The sequence below is a fragment of the Spinacia oleracea genome, chromosome 4 (assembly GCF_020520425.1).
Source record: "Spinacia oleracea cultivar Varoflay chromosome 4, BTI_SOV_V1, whole genome shotgun sequence".
NCBI lineage: Eukaryota > Viridiplantae > Streptophyta > Magnoliopsida > Caryophyllales > Amaranthaceae > Spinacia > Spinacia oleracea.
The window spans coordinates 183,015,569-183,030,948 of record NC_079490.1 but is presented as its reverse complement, the minus strand read 5'-3'; the positions used below and the strand labels follow the sequence as shown (position 1 = coordinate 183,030,948).

General features: G+C 36.4%; 1 protein-coding gene across 4 annotated transcripts in view; it reads left to right on the top strand.

Moving 5' to 3' along the window:
* Positions 1-15,380, top strand: part of LOC110783730 (uncharacterized) — a 33,379-nt gene that overhangs the window by 10,872 nt on the left and 7,127 nt on the right. The window contains exons 4-18 of one of the 4 annotated variants that reach the window (XM_021988093.2): positions 426-504; positions 1,462-1,526; positions 1,644-1,733; positions 3,247-3,336; positions 3,483-3,569; positions 4,846-4,929; positions 7,219-7,338; positions 7,857-7,885; positions 7,993-8,131; positions 10,505-11,059; positions 13,206-13,747; positions 13,829-13,892; positions 14,009-14,111; positions 14,253-14,428; positions 15,162-15,287. In XM_021988093.2, the coding sequence (XP_021843785.1) occupies positions 426-504; positions 1,462-1,526; positions 1,644-1,733; positions 3,247-3,336; positions 3,483-3,569; positions 4,846-4,929; positions 7,219-7,338; positions 7,857-7,885; positions 7,993-8,131; positions 10,505-11,059; positions 13,206-13,747; positions 13,829-13,892; positions 14,009-14,111; positions 14,253-14,428; positions 15,162-15,287 (2,349 nt within the window). Of the gene's footprint in view, positions 1-423; positions 505-1,461; positions 1,527-1,643; positions 1,734-3,246; positions 3,337-3,482; positions 3,570-4,845; positions 4,930-7,218; positions 7,339-7,856; positions 7,886-7,992; positions 8,132-10,489; positions 11,060-13,205; positions 13,748-13,828; positions 13,893-14,008; positions 14,112-14,252; positions 14,440-15,161; positions 15,288-15,380 lie in introns of those variants that run through there. The other 3 variants (XM_021988091.2, XM_056843183.1, XM_056843184.1) reach the window with 3 other exon arrangements.

The following is a 15,380-nucleotide window of genomic DNA, read 5'->3' as shown; positions in this document are numbered from 1 at the left end:
TTCAGATCTTGAATGCCTGACTACCTTCAATAATGTGTGTCTACCTCTTTTTCTCTTTAGCTCTTAACATGCTTATATTGTTTGATCCTTTTTATGGAAGTTATTTTGGTACCTTTATTAGAGGTCTCTTTATTCATAATGACTACATTATTGATAGTAACTATCCCAATAGGGTAAGACCTCCTTCGAAGCATCTTCGTTTTCACCCCCTGTAATTTCTGAACTTGAGCTTGCTTTATTTCGAACACGATCTATATAGAAGAGCAAAACCAGCGTGGTTCTTACCTGACAGTTATTATTCTTGTTTTATGACTTTATATCGTGGTCACAGAATACGATCTTCCTTCCGAGCCACCTAAAATGAATATTTGATAAAGTCGATTTTGATATGCTTCTCTGCTTGATTAATTTCTGCTCCTTTTCAGGCAACAGTTAGGCTAGCCCAGCTGGAGAAGATATCTGCACGTTTATCCCGCCATGTCATGGAGCATCATGAAGAAATGGGTACACATTTTTTTCTTTTGTAACTTTTTGACTTTTTGTTGGCATATTTAGAAGAAGATAGGGGTTTCGGATCATCGGATGCGTACATTGACATGGATGTGTGGGAACACCTTCAGAGATGTAATTCAGAATGAATATACTAGGAAGAATTTTAAGTTGTGGATATTGGTGAAAAGAGAGAATTGGTTACATTGGTTTGGGCATGTGAGACTTCGACCAGTTAGATGCAGCAGTAAGGAAAGAGGAGAGTTTGGATTTTGGGGGTTTCTGGAGAAGTCGAGGGAGGCCTAAGAGGACTTGAAGGGAAGGTGTTAAGAATGATATGAAGAAATTGGGTCTGCAGAAGCATATAACACTTCATAGAGGTTTAGAGCAACTACAATGGTACATTTTAAGGAGCTGCCCCCAATTACAATAAAATGTGTAGCTACAAGCTTGCCATTGAAGATCAAAAAATGTATTAGCTTGCAAAAGCTTGTAGCTTAAACAAGCTACATGCTTGATTGGAAAAAAGAAAAGCAAGATCCACTCAAAATGTGACATTTGTATTATAAAGTTTATTCTATATTTGTAGCCAACATAGGAGTACATTGTAGCTAGAAAGTGTAGTAGCCTACCTATTTAATGTGGCGAGGTAAGCTACAACGCCTTGTAGCTTACCCTTGGAGATGCTCTTATGGAGGCAGAGGGTTTCTGTGGAGTGCCACTAGAAAGAAATCTTGATTGATGCTGCCGACCCCATCTTATTGGGTTCAAGGCTTTAGCATTGCTGTTGTTGTTTAGTTAGCATACGAGTCAAATGCCTATTGATATGGTTTGGTTGAAAGTTATGTCAAAGAACCGTGGCTTTTACAATGAAACAACTGAGGCTTTCACAATGATAAATATGTATTTATCTGATTAATGACTTGGGTTAAAATATATAGACTGAATCATATTGAAATTTCTTTGTTGCAGTAAGGGGAATGCAATTGGTCAGAGAATTGGAGAGGGACTTGAAGATTGCCACTGTAATCTGCATGGTATCCAAAACTTCTTTAAGTTCTACAAACTTGTTGGTTGCAACGAGGGTCTATTCTCTATTTAACTTTAGCATTCGCAATAAACTATGTTTTATATTAGACTTTATTACTTTGCAGAATGGGAGGAGGCATCTGACTTCTTCTATGCATGAGGTTTCAAGGGATCTCATTGTTACAGAAAATTCAAGAAAGAAGCAAGCTCTCTTGGTATTAACCTTTCCTAATATGTTTTTTCATTGAACTGCGCTTTTTACTTTAACGCGGTTTGTTCTTAGATAAGGCTTGTTTAATTTTTTTTTGATCTGCTTGGATGTTTTGCCTGTGTTATAGCTGCAGTTGAGTCCTAACACTGGAATAAAAGAAAAGGAACAAACGGGCTGTTGACTGTAGTCAGTCTGACTTTTCATTATAGTAGCCTTAAAGATCCTGCTGTTTGTGCTTTTAATATAACTAAGAGAACCAACAAAAACCAATAGAATGATTTTATAGAATGAGGACTTGTGTATTTGTTTACAGGTTTTTTGTTTTTTGGAATGGGAGTCCTAGATGGACATCCGCTTAATGTCTCTTCAATACATTTCTTTATTAGTTGCCCCCTTTGTCTAGAAAGATGTATTTGAATAGTTTCCACCTTTCCTAAAATAGTAAGGCTTGCTAGTGGTTTCCTAAACACCCTAACTAAGGCCAAGTAATGAGAATGGTGGGAATTTTTCTAGATTACAAAAGTATTACTTTTGGGTAGAAATATGTCGTATCTTTAGTTATGAGGGGTAGGGACAATGTCTCAATCAATTCCAGATGGGGGTCGTACTGTATGTTCAGATCAATGGTCAAAATTTGTTTTTATAACATGGTTGGGTTTATCACAAAAACTTGATTGGGAATCCTATTAGTTTTTCTTCCACTTAAAAATATACGGGCATATGATCTTGAACAATCGTCTATTTATTGAGTAATGATGCTTCTCAGGGCAAGGCAGCCGAGCAGGGTCATTTCTAACACTTATGAGACCTGTGTTAAATTTGAAAATTGGGTACTTGGAAAAGGAAATAAGCCTCTAATATGAAAATTTGAAACTCATATGCAAAGAAATACAAGAGGACTTTGGTTTTGTAACTTTATAAGATACTTAAAAGCTTACCAATTTCATAGAATATATGGGGCCTCTAATATCGTTTAAAAATTGTTGCAAGTAGGGTTGGCAATTTTTGAAGAAAGTCGGAATAAGATTATTCATCCTGGCATGAAAGAATAGGTACCATAAATTAACACGATGTAAATACTCTAGTACATGTTAATCAATAGGCCAACTATAACCTTTTATAATATTAACACACGTATGTATTCCCTTTGTTATAATACTCCATATTCGCTTGTATTATTTTACAATGTCCTGAAATTTTGGGTCAATTTTTAAGGTAGTAATGGTTTAATGAATTTCCAAAATGTTACTGTCAATGATAAGGAAATTGTAACCAATCCAACTATTTCTTTTTCTAAAACATAACCCAACTTTTTTTAGTTATGTGTGGTTGGGACAATATGAAAGTATTGTGTGTGTATGCATGTGCAGCGCACTTAAGTATAGCGGGCCATGTGGTATAGACTTGCTTTAATACCCCGAGATGTTATGGATATTGGCACTTAGATTGTGAAAAGTAAGACGCAAGCCAATGTTTTTTAGCTTATGGTGTCGTTTTTTTTTGGATTTATTTTGCAGGATGTGCTTCCAGTATTAACTGAAATATGCCATGCTCTGAACATGCAGAAAGAGCTTGAAACACTTGTCGAGGAAGGGAATTTCTGTAAGGTTGATTTTTGTATAGATCTCACTGCTATTCCTTTGTATCCAAATGGTTATCAGTTCAGTCATCATCTACCTCATTTCCTACTTCTACTTCTCTAAGTGCAAGATAGTGTGCCACTTGCTTCTCACTGAAAACTACCCCATTGCAGGCATTTCAAGTACTTTCTGAATATTTGCAGCTTCTAGATACCCTTACAGAGCTTTCAGCTATACAAGTAATGAGCCGCAGTGTTGAGGTAAATATTAATTTAGTCAGGTAGATATATTTATTTTCCTATCTGTGTCCGTCTTTAGTTGGATTTGGTGGTGGGGACAAAAGGCTTTCATATAAACAACGAAGAAACTGCTTATTTTCCGTTATGCTTCTAAGTTCTTTTCCTTGTCAAAATTTATGTTTTTTTTTCTGATACTGTCTTCATTAATGTTGGATATATGTGACTTGGCTGGTAATGCAAAGCCGCAGTTAGCTTCAGTCAATCTCTCTATGGAATTCCAGAGTCGTGACATCTTATTCTTCTGTGGGTTACTTAATTTTGCTTGTAGTTGTTGATTTATAAATTAATAGGATATTAATTTCCAACTCATCAGTTAGTATGAACTAGATTTATGTCGAAGGGGCTTGTATGACTAATTAAATATGATTACATCGTTGTACGCTTGTACCTATAGGTGAATTAAACGATATTTGAAAGAGTAAACATGGTACACAAAGTATCAAAAGGCTAAAGACGCGCTAAGGCGATAGGGATCTTGCTGCCACTAGGCACGCCTCGGTGCTCCTCTTTGAAGTGAGGGGCACTTAATAAATCTAAAAAAAATTGTTCATAAAAGAAAGTCGTGTGTCTCATGCGCCTTTTTGATTGCGCCTTGCCTAGCTTGAAAAAAGTGCTCCACCCCATGTGCCTAGAGCATTAGAGTTTGGCTGTGCTTTTCCAGACACGGGTGGTATGAAGTAATATTTTCGTACATGGTATCAGAATAGTTGATTTTTATGTAGTGACAATCTACTGTCATTATTGAATGCAAAACTTTGGGAGTAATTAATTCTTTAATTTATTATTTTCTAATGTTCTTTACAGATAAATAGAATTATTGGTTCTTATTTTGTAAGTACAAAGGTACTGCTATAGCTACAAAGTAAATGAATAATATGTGATAGCATGATGTTTATGTTTTTGTAATTAGCATGAATAATATTGTTGGGACTTCTGCATGCAAATGTTGAACCAAATTGGATCAGGGTAAAATTTAGTATTTCTTCTAATCTGGTCATGATGATGTGCATACACTCCAAAATCATCAGTGAGTGTGTGCACGTTGATGCCTTATCATTTGTCAGCAAATGTTTCTTGTTACGTAATCAATAATATTCGACTGCACTGCTTCAAATTCCATTTTTTCGCCTATATCATTGTTTAAGATGCACCTTTTCTTCTTCTTTGTATACTTTACAGTTCACATGGGTCTTACGATAAAACATTATATGCTTTTTCTTTCCACATATATCCACAGGTTTGGTTAGAAAACACTCTTCAGAAGCTGGATTCCTTATTGTTACAAGTTTGCCAGGTTTTCAAAGAGGAGAAATATGTAACTGTATGTAAATCTTCCTTTATACTTCATGCATGATTGAGGGAGTCACTGAAGTGATCTGCCACCTCATTTTTGTTTTATGTGTCATGTATGGTATCTGTAAATGCCATCTAGCAACTTGTGGTTTTCTTCAAAAGTGTCTGTCATTAAAATGTAGATGTAAAAAGATTCTCCCGTTTCATAGACATATCAAACCAATTCCTTTCCATGATTCATGTGTCTTGCGTTATTTTACCTTTTCATTTACTTGTTATAGAAAACGTAACCCAAGTGTCAACCTAAACACCAAAAACTACCGAAAACTTCACTGTTTCTGGAGGTTGTATCTGAAGACAGTTCAATCTATTTGCATAATTGCATGAAAGATGCCTTTATCAGACTAAGGCACAAAGATGCAAGCAAAGGGAGATAGAGGTATACGAACCTTTGAAGCTTCATGTAGCGAGCAGCCGAGCACATCATCATTTATCATTTATCATTTATTTCCACTGAAAATATCCCATAGTTCAAGTTTTGTTTAGAGGTTTCTTGTTCAGCTTTTGAGAGATTAGAGGTAGAAAGAGGGGTTTAGTGTGTAATGAAAGTACTTTTTTTAATAAGAAAAGCGATTATATTATACTAACGGTAGGAAAAAAGGAGAGAAAACAATGAGGACAAGGTGTCCTCTGTTTTAGAAAGCAAAATTACAGATTGCTCCAATTTCTTTGTATCTCCCCAACCGAGTAACTCTTGAAAGCCCCACTGGCCTTGGCCCATAAAGATGCTAAAAATGTGACTATATTCCACAATAACTCACAAGGTAACAAAACTCGTGAAAAGACCCTCAAGTCACGAGTTTGTCTCCAACCACACACACCACATAATTGCAATGAACACATCACGCCATACCAATCTCTTCTCCTTACCCTTACCAAACCCCCCTAAAGAAATCTGCAGCCAATCCAATATCTATGAAGTTCCACAATATGATTTGGAAGTATTAGACTTGCTAAAGGTCTCTACTCTTTCCTCTAAGGAGCTGGAAGCAAGGGTTTTCATTATTTAAATGTTTTTGGGATGGAAGAGGAAAATTATTATTGTGGCATGTGAAGGAAGCCATATGACATCTATAAAACTATAAGAATGACCATTCCTGAGAAGAAGTAGATCTTAAACATCAATATAAAATCAATCTATTTTTCTAATTCATCACTTCGGAAAGAAGGGCAGATATATTACCGCAAATTGCAATAAGTCTTGAAAGTGTTAGGTTTTTCTTCTTATTTAGTTCCATGCTTTTCTTACCCCGATCCCATTTCATCATATCCATGATCTCAATAATGCTACTTTGCATGTACACATATTGTCCACTGTAGGCTGCTAAGTGCTAACAAGATCTTCGTCGTGGAATATAATTATCTTGTTTATCTTATTTCCATAAATATAACCAATTGTCATATTTTTCATGCTTACCCTTCTACTTGATGAAAACCTATGAAGCATTAAAACACTGCGACCCAAATGTTTCGACGTCACTCAGTATTTCGGTGTCTGAAACGCTCCTAAAATGATTAATGGATATGAAACATCCTAAAAGTTCCAGTGTACTTTGAAGTGTGTTTCCCTATGAAACTTCTGCAGAACATTGTTTCAATGTGCTTTGAAATAAGTTCAGATCTGAAGAAAACCCCCTTTAAAAATGTGGTCTCTTTTCACTTTATCTCTATGTGTCTCTACCAATGAGCTCTGTCTGCTGCAAAAATGCTTGGCCTAACCTTCCTTGCGAAACCTTAGAGCCGCCCTCTGATCTACACGATCTATCAGTGTTGACAGTGGACTGGTTAATGTCTTTAGGGTTTTCCATAATCTATTATTTGCACCCACCTGTATCTTCAATCAGGCCTGGTCTGCTGCATCTCCCATTTCCTTTTCTCCTTTTGTTCTGGGCTGGGGGGGTCGCCTCTTCTCCTAGGCATCATGTATTGTCTTGAGTACAAGAGCCCCGAAGCATGGACTATTAACTTCTCGAGATTTCCTGATAATTGGGAAGATTCGATTTGATGCTTTTGAAACATCTTTCAGTTGAACTGGTTTTTTTGGAAGGGAACGATAAAATAATTTTGTGTCATTGTAAGAGTGGCACTATTTTGCAACTTTTTTCTTCTTGTGAGCAATTTTGCTTCTCATGCTTTTGTTTCAGTGTTTGCTCTTTATAGTTTCCTCCCTTATATTGTCTATTTTGTCACTGATATTAATCTGATCTTAAATTATGCTCTCTGACCTAATCATCTTTCTTTTCATCATCTTCCCCAGGTGGTCGATGCTTATGCATTGATTGGGGATGTGTCTGGTCTTGCCGAAAAGATACAGAGCTTTTTCATGCAGGAAGTACTTTCAGAGACTCATTCTGTACTGAAGACTGCAGTTCAAGAGGTAACAACTGTTAGGATGAAATTTGGATGCTTAGTGTTAATATTTCTGATGTGATGGCTCTCCAATTCTCAAGGAATTCAAATAAACAACGTGAAATAACGACTTCTGTCTTGGTTGGATTCTATTCTCTGGTGCTTTGGAAAAACCCTCATTTCAGTGTTGTTAGCTACTGTAAAGATGCATTTTCAAAATTTGAGTGTCTTGTTATGTGTTTTCCAAATTGCTCCGCGGAGTAAGATAAACGCCAAAATTTACTGGGTACCTAGTGGTATCAAGACATGAAAAGATCTGTAGGAATAAGAATTTTTGGCTACAGGGGTAACATATTCATGCCCCTAGTGGATTTTTTTCTTTTAAATTTTTATATGTAGCGGTGTGAGAGTGCATGGAGTCGTTGTAGGTTTCAGGTTTTCTGTTAGATTCTTGTAATCTCTTCGGCTTCTTGATATCGTATTTTTTTCTTCTTCTTTTTCCTCTTGTCTGAAGGAGATATTTATTTAGATGACTACTTTTTGCAGGATCAGGATAGAGAGAGTCTTCAAAATAGGCAAGTAATCTTTGTTAAATAAATTAATGTTTTTGTATTTTCTGCACAAAGTTGAATTTATGTTTTCGTGCACAAAGTTCTGATGTGCATCCTGCTTGATTATTCAGTTCAAGACTTACCTACAGCGACCTATGTCTCCAGATACCAGAATCTAAGTTCAGACAATGCTTGCTAAGAACACTAGCTGTACTTTTTAGGCTGATGTGTTCTTATAATGCTATAATGAGCTTTCGGCCAGAGAATGAGGTAAAATAATTTTTTAGTTAGTGATGCTCAGTTTGGTTATGATGAGCTTGGGCTTGATTTCTTGATCTTAGTTGCTTGTTACAAATCTCAGCGCTTTAGCTACATATGTTATATATATGATCTTGCCTCCTACTTTATTATCATTGCTTATCCTTTGGGCACTTGCATAGTTGCATGTGTTTATGCTTTCTAAGTCAATTCAAAAGATTAAGAGTGATCATACTTTCTAGTATTATGTACATAATTTCCTGTAGTATGGTTGGCTTACCTTAATCTTGTGACTTGGGATGGAATACACCCGATTTGTTTCCTTCTAAAAGCTGGCCAAACTGCCTTTACATATGTTCATATAGACATTTCATACAATATAGGAATAAATTTCTGTTATTTCTCTTGGGAAAGAAAAGTAGTAGTTTCCGTCCATTTCATTGGATACCACATCCCCACATGTTAAATTGTGGTGCGTTAATTTGAAAGCCTTTAAGACCAGGAATAAACAAGGTCAACTGCTTAAAGCATCTGTTTTTAAAATTATCGTAAATGATTAATCAGGGAGAAAACCTGATTGTTTTAACAACTTTTTACCATGTATTATAGGCCTGACAGGCTGACAGTATGACAAAGGGGGTGACTTACTATTCGTTCACTTATAAAATCTGAACTGTTGTTCTCTGTACTTGCTAGATACAGTACATGAGCCCATGTGTAGAGGAGATAGATAGAGAGATAAAAGAGGGATATGTGCAATGGGAGAGACTCAACTGGTTAAAAGAGCTAAAAGTTTGCTTATTGACAGAAAGAACAACTCAAATCGACTTTGATATTTTATTTCATATTTTAAAGATTTAGTTGGTCCTTTCTTGCTATTCATAATGTGATGAAGGGGATCTATCAAGGAGTCAGAAGTTGAGGGTGGAGTTATGGTGGTGTAGGAGAGAGCTATCGTAATGATTTATTCTTTTAAGGAAGGCCTTTTTTTGTGAGCAGTTGGAAGATAGTCCAATGTCAGAGAGCTGTGATTGATCTTTTGATTTCTAATGTTGAAAGGGAGCATGGAAAAAACTATCGGGTGCGATAGCTTTGACGCGATAGCGGCTTATAACAAATGAATGTCACACCTTGCAACCTACGTGGTGAAAATTCCCGTTAATGCGGTTTAGCCTCAATTATATGCTTTTAGCTAATTTATTTATTTATTTTTGGAGGAAAAACTGTTTTTATGGTTAAGAACTATTCTTTCAACATAATATAACTAATCCTATCATAATATGAGTTGGTTATACATTTGGTATTGCTTTAAATAACAAGTTACATGAACATCATAATTAATAGACAATTTTTTTGGCCAATTTTGACAAATGAACAGACATAACCGGAAGAAAATGTTCTAACGTGGCGAGTCACCATTTCATAATGGACAGATGTGATTTTTATCCCAGTGTTCCATAACAGGGTTTCCTGGAACGACACTCCAAAATCCGTTCCAGAACGACTGAGTTTTAATTCTGTAACAGGAAGCCGTTTGAGAAAATTTTAGGAGGATGTTCGTTCTGCAGTTTTTTATGTATGGATGAGATAAGTTTCTAGGTCCTGATGGATGTTTTACTTCTCTTTTTGTTATACTTAATCGATAGGTGGGGAAGGCTGGTCATCTAAGTATGTTAAAGAGTTATTTACTGCTGGGCTTGTAGCTGTAAGCACAAAACCGACTTCTACTCTCCTCATGTCTAAGAGATACTTCTATGAAGGTGAAGGATTTCAGGTTGATGGAAAGTGTGTATGTTATAAAGAAGGTTCTGTGTAACTGGTTTGATGGTGTTGTGTCGTCATCTAGTTTTGTGTGATAGTGTAAAGGCAGGTCTTTTGATTTCTCTATTGGCGAATGGTGGGTTGAATGATGTTTATCATTAGAAGGCATTGTCTCTAGATTGATTTTGAGAAGGCTTATGATAATCTAGGAGTTTCCTTGATAAGGAGATGAAGTAAGAAGGTTTGGGTTTGCATGTTGAATTAGAGTCAATCATCTGTTGTCTGCTTGCTTTTCTATTTTTTAATGGTTGCTGTTGGTGGTGGTTTAGGCCTCAAGGGGGCTGTATTAGGGGCTATCCTCTCTTTCTTCACTTTGCGGCTGATATGCTTAATCCCCCTCTTGTGGAGTTGTTGGTAGTTTGTAAGACCTCAAGAGAGAGGGGGGGGGGGGGGGGGGAGAGTTCGGTCAGCACATGAAACAATACTGCTGTTTTTAGTTTCTTTCCCCTTTTCTTCCTTGGTCATTGGATTATTTTGGCCTTCATATCCTTGTAGGTTTATCTGCTCTTTGTCGTACAAGAGTATTATTTGCTGACTATGTTGTTTTAGTTTCCCATTTCTCAGATGCAAGAGCACTTGGACAGACAATGCGATTGTTCTCAGAAACCAGAAGAGGTTCAATTAATGATTTTAGATTCAGGAACTAATGAAGATAGAGTAGATAATGAATCAATAGCTGCCACTGCTGAGATGTTGGAACGGTCTTCCAATGGTGAATATGAGAGTAGAAGTTCTTTTACTGATGCTTCTGGAACTAATGGTTCCCATCCTGGAAATTCCAATAACTTATCGAGTTTGTCCCTAGATGATAATGTCGCTTCCCACAATGGATCTCCTTGGTATGAACTGCGAAGGGATGCTACAGCTCTTGTTTCTCAGTCTCTTCAGAGGGGATGTAAAAACTTTTGGCAACTTATGACAAGTCGTGTATCAGTATTGCTTTCATCTGCTGCATTTTGTTCGACAAGCATTCACCAATTCCTCAAAAATTATGAGGATTTGAATATATATGTTTTGGCCGGGGAAGCATTCTGTGGGGTTGAAGCTTCTGAGTTCAGGAAAAAACTAAAGGCTGCATGTGAAAGTTACTTGAGTAATTTTCATAAGCAGAATATATATGTAAGTTTCCTCTCATTAGTTCTTAGGATGCATTACCCTACAGTTAGCATCTGAAATTTATCCAAGTTGTTGTTAGGGAGCTAAAATTCAAAAGGTGTTTTCAAGGATCTCAAGATATATTTCTGTAAAAACGTCTGTTTTCTTTTTTGGTGAATTATGCTGCGTACTATTCACCTAATTTTCACTTATTTTTTCTGAACTTATATTATCTGAACTTATGAACTTATCTGAACTTATTAAAACTTATCAAAACTTATTTTAGTTTTAAGTGTACTTGGGTAGCTCTTATTTTTCCTGAACTTAACTGAATTTCTTTTTCCTTTTCATGAGAAAAATGGCATTGTAAGAAGAGAAATGGACCCCCAAAAGCATCAGTGTCATGCAATCTGAAATCTTTCAAAAAGCTTGCAGTGGTGCTTTTATTTTCTGTCCTTAATTCTACAATAAAAAAATTCAATCTCTCCATCACATCAATACCTTCTCTTTCACAACACTTTCTCCCCTTCTACATTCATTAACTATTCTTAAAACTTGTGCAAAAGTCAACTACGATGTTCTGTTTACGAGAGAGGAATTACTTATTTCCTCTTCTATTTATCATGTTCGCTTTCTGCTAGTTATTGCTTTTCTTCCGGTACTGGATTCAAAAGAACATTATTATTTTGTTGTACAAGCTACATCTGTTTCCAGACTTACTATTGCTTTAAGCTCATGATTTACTCTCTGTATAAGGTATAACCATTTGTGGTATATGAGCGCTGGTTTGTGGTGGTCCACCTTAATATGGCCTGGAATTTTGAATTGATAGACATTTTGCAATACTAGATTCCTTGTTCTAGTCCTACCTGTATGGTCTGAAACAAACATAGCCCTAAGTTGCTGGGATAAGATATTGTGATTTCCTGGATTTTATCATTGTTGTACAAAGAAACAGGTGTTATCAGAAAATGGACATAAATATTACAGTAAAATGGATATTGTGGGTGCAGAAAGGAAACCTGCATGTTTGGAGAAGTTACCCTATATAACATGATATGTACTTGGCATTTTCAGGATAATATGGTTAAACCGTTAAAACTGTTAAAGAAACTTGGTTTAAAAGCCCTAATTATTTTTGGATATGGAAGAAATGGCAAGTGATTTGAACCCCCAATACTGCAGTTCGTAGCGATGTGGTCCAATCCTCTGAGCTATTATCACTGATAGAAAAAAACTCCCTCCAGCCCAATTTATGTCACATGGTTTCCATCTTTCATGTCCTAAACTGCTGGACATTGCCATTTTGGAAAGTGTATCATCTGTTGAAGGGGATTTTGGGAAAAGCAATTGTCGTACAAGTACTTCTGATTACCTACTTAAAAGTGGGTTATAAACAATTGGATGGAGGGAATAGAAAGTACAATGAGAAGGACAAGGAAAACCAGTACAGTGAATAAGGACAAGGAATGGATGACTAGTGATTACTAATAAGGCAACCATACATGGGAAAGTTTCAGAATGGTGGAATAACAAACATGGGAAAGTTTCAGAATGAATAGCATAGAGAAAGACGACTTACCTTATATTGATTTTAAAGCTCTTAGTATGGGCATGCTTAGTGTGTTTGTGAAACAATTTGCAATGACACATCCTTGTTTATTTTTTGTTTTCTCATTCCAATTGTGAGGACTTCTCGTCCATGGGTTGTACTTTTCATTCATGTTTATACAGTTCTCCTGTGTATTTTTACTTGTTCCACTTTGACTTGGCACGTTTGCCAACACACAACTTTGGCCCTTAATAGTTTTAATTGTGTAATGGTAAAAGTTAGAAAAATTATATATTTTGAAAATATATATTGAGATGAATCTGATGAGATCCAGAGAAACTATGTTTCTCATTATGTATAACTAGCACAAGATGGACAAAGTGGGGTGGATGCATAGTCTCAAAAGTCAAAGTAGAATAACTGAAGGAAAAAAACGGAGGATGTAATGCTAGGTGGTTCTATACATGTTATGAATCACATTGTGCACATGGTCATGTTTTTGCATTTAGCATAATACTGCCTCTTTTAGTGCCCAATGCTCATTTTTATCAGCTATACTCACTTTGTATGATTGTCCTCTTTGTGCCGCACTATTAATTCATTTCGTTATATTTTCAGGCGTTAAAGATGGTTTTGGAAAAGGAAAGTTGGCAGAAGTTGCCACCTGATGCTATTCAAGTAGTCAGTTTTTCTGGTCTTGTTGGTGATGGAGCACCTTTAATTGCTTCCTCAGATGTTGGTTCAATGAATGCTGGGATACTTCATTTTAACAAATCGGTGCCTTCTGCTGGGCCTAAAAGGAGTGGGTTTTCTCACTGGCTTAAAACTGGAAACCCTTTCCTAATGAAAGTTTCATCTCCTATGAACTGTCATACACCATCCCCATTTGTTGATGGGGCATCTTGTTCTGTAGAACCTGATGGAATCCCTACTGAATCTGAAACTAAAAAGGCATCTCCTGTTGAAAATTACATGAATCATGCCAACGGCGGGACTTCTATTCTAGATGATGAAAATGAAGATCTTCTTGCTGACTTCATTGATGAGGATAGTCAACTCCCCAGCCGGATATCTAAACACCATTTTCCGCGTAATCACTCTGCACAATGGAGAGATGATGAGGCTGCCGCACAAACAGGGTCTTCACTTTGTCTCTTGAGGTAAAATGGGTTTTCCTACTCTTGAGATTCTTAAGCTTGCAGACATAAAATAATTCACTTTGCTAAGTTTAACTTCACTAGGTTCATGGACAAATATGCAAGGCTTATGCAGAAGCTAGGAATGGTCAATGTTGAGTTATTCAAGGTGTGTACCCAAAAGTATATCCTATGCAATTCTAAGCAGTGATAATCTTTGTCCCCCCTTTTGTTGGTTTAATTTTTTTAATTATCTATTAAGTTTTTGTTTTATGGTTCTTTTAGGGATTATGCCAATTGTTTGAGATCTATTATTATTTTGTGTTCGACACATTTGGTCATCAAGACAGCTATGCAAATGGAAAAGGTGTTGCTGAGACTCTTAATCGTAAGCTCCACATTCCGTGTTGTTTCCTAAATGCTTTAATTCCCCATGTCTTAAGACGTTCATGTTTTGTTTCCTCCAGTGCCTTTAGTTTTTACCTGTATCAAGTCACTCAAAGATCATTCTTATTGGTATGGCTTGCAGATCGTTTGAAGACAGCAGTTAACAGAATAACACAAGACTGTGAACAATGGTTAAAGCCTAAGCAGCTTAGCTCTTCTTTGTCGTTGCCTGTGTCTCTAAATTCATCATCGAAGAACATGGATCTTACACCTACAAGTCCTCCTGGCACAAATTTTGGTCAATCTCCAGGACTCAAGGTGTTTGCTTAGTAGGGCCCCTAATCTTTATCATTGTTTATGTGAATTTCTTTAACTGGAATAGAAAAGATGCACAAACAAGTTCCTAAAGCCCCATCCGTCTAGTCTACCTCTTCCACTTCTTGGGGAATTGGGGGTGTGAGGGTTCCTGTACAAGGATTTTCGGATGAAATAATGAGACATTCAATTAACCTGCGAATTTGTATTAAGTACGGACGAAACATAGCATCAAGAATTCATCTAAATTAGCTAATTCATCTCTAGCCAATTAGGCTACGTGTCCCCTAGTCTCAGTTGAACCCTGTGTACTTCTATGTTGTACTTTGTTATTAACTGGTAGTTTTAAATTCATTGTCATCCTTGGTGTTCTTGTTGTACTCTCCAGCCATGTTAAGAAGTGGAAAGTTGTCATTCAACTGTTTCTTTTCTGTATTGTTAAGAGCTTCACTCTGAGCATTATCGGTTTTCTTAACTGTATAATTTTCTTTTTGACCCCCTTCAATAGATTTATATCCTATTTTACATTGCTGTGTCGCATCACAAGTAGCTAGATTGAATGTGTTCAGTCTGCAAATCATACGTGTACTGGATGAAGGTTTTTCCCCCATCTTTGACATAAGAAAACATAAAATTTGGCTCTTCTGCTAAAGGAATGCATTTTTCATTTTTTATCTGTTAAAAGACAACCTGCAGTTTGTGTTTCTATGTTGCCTAATATCCTTCTGATGTGCAGGAAACTTGTGCTGCGGTTAATACTGTATCTCTGATTGCTCGCATATTGCGTAGATCAAAGCCTCATCTTCAATCCATGCTTTGGCAAAATAATTCAGCTGTAGTTGAAGACTTTTTCGTGTTTCTGGTATGTACCTTTTCTATACCACAAGTGGCTTGACACGTATAGATCCTTATACACTTGGGAAACATATCATTGCTACATGTTAATCTCTAAATT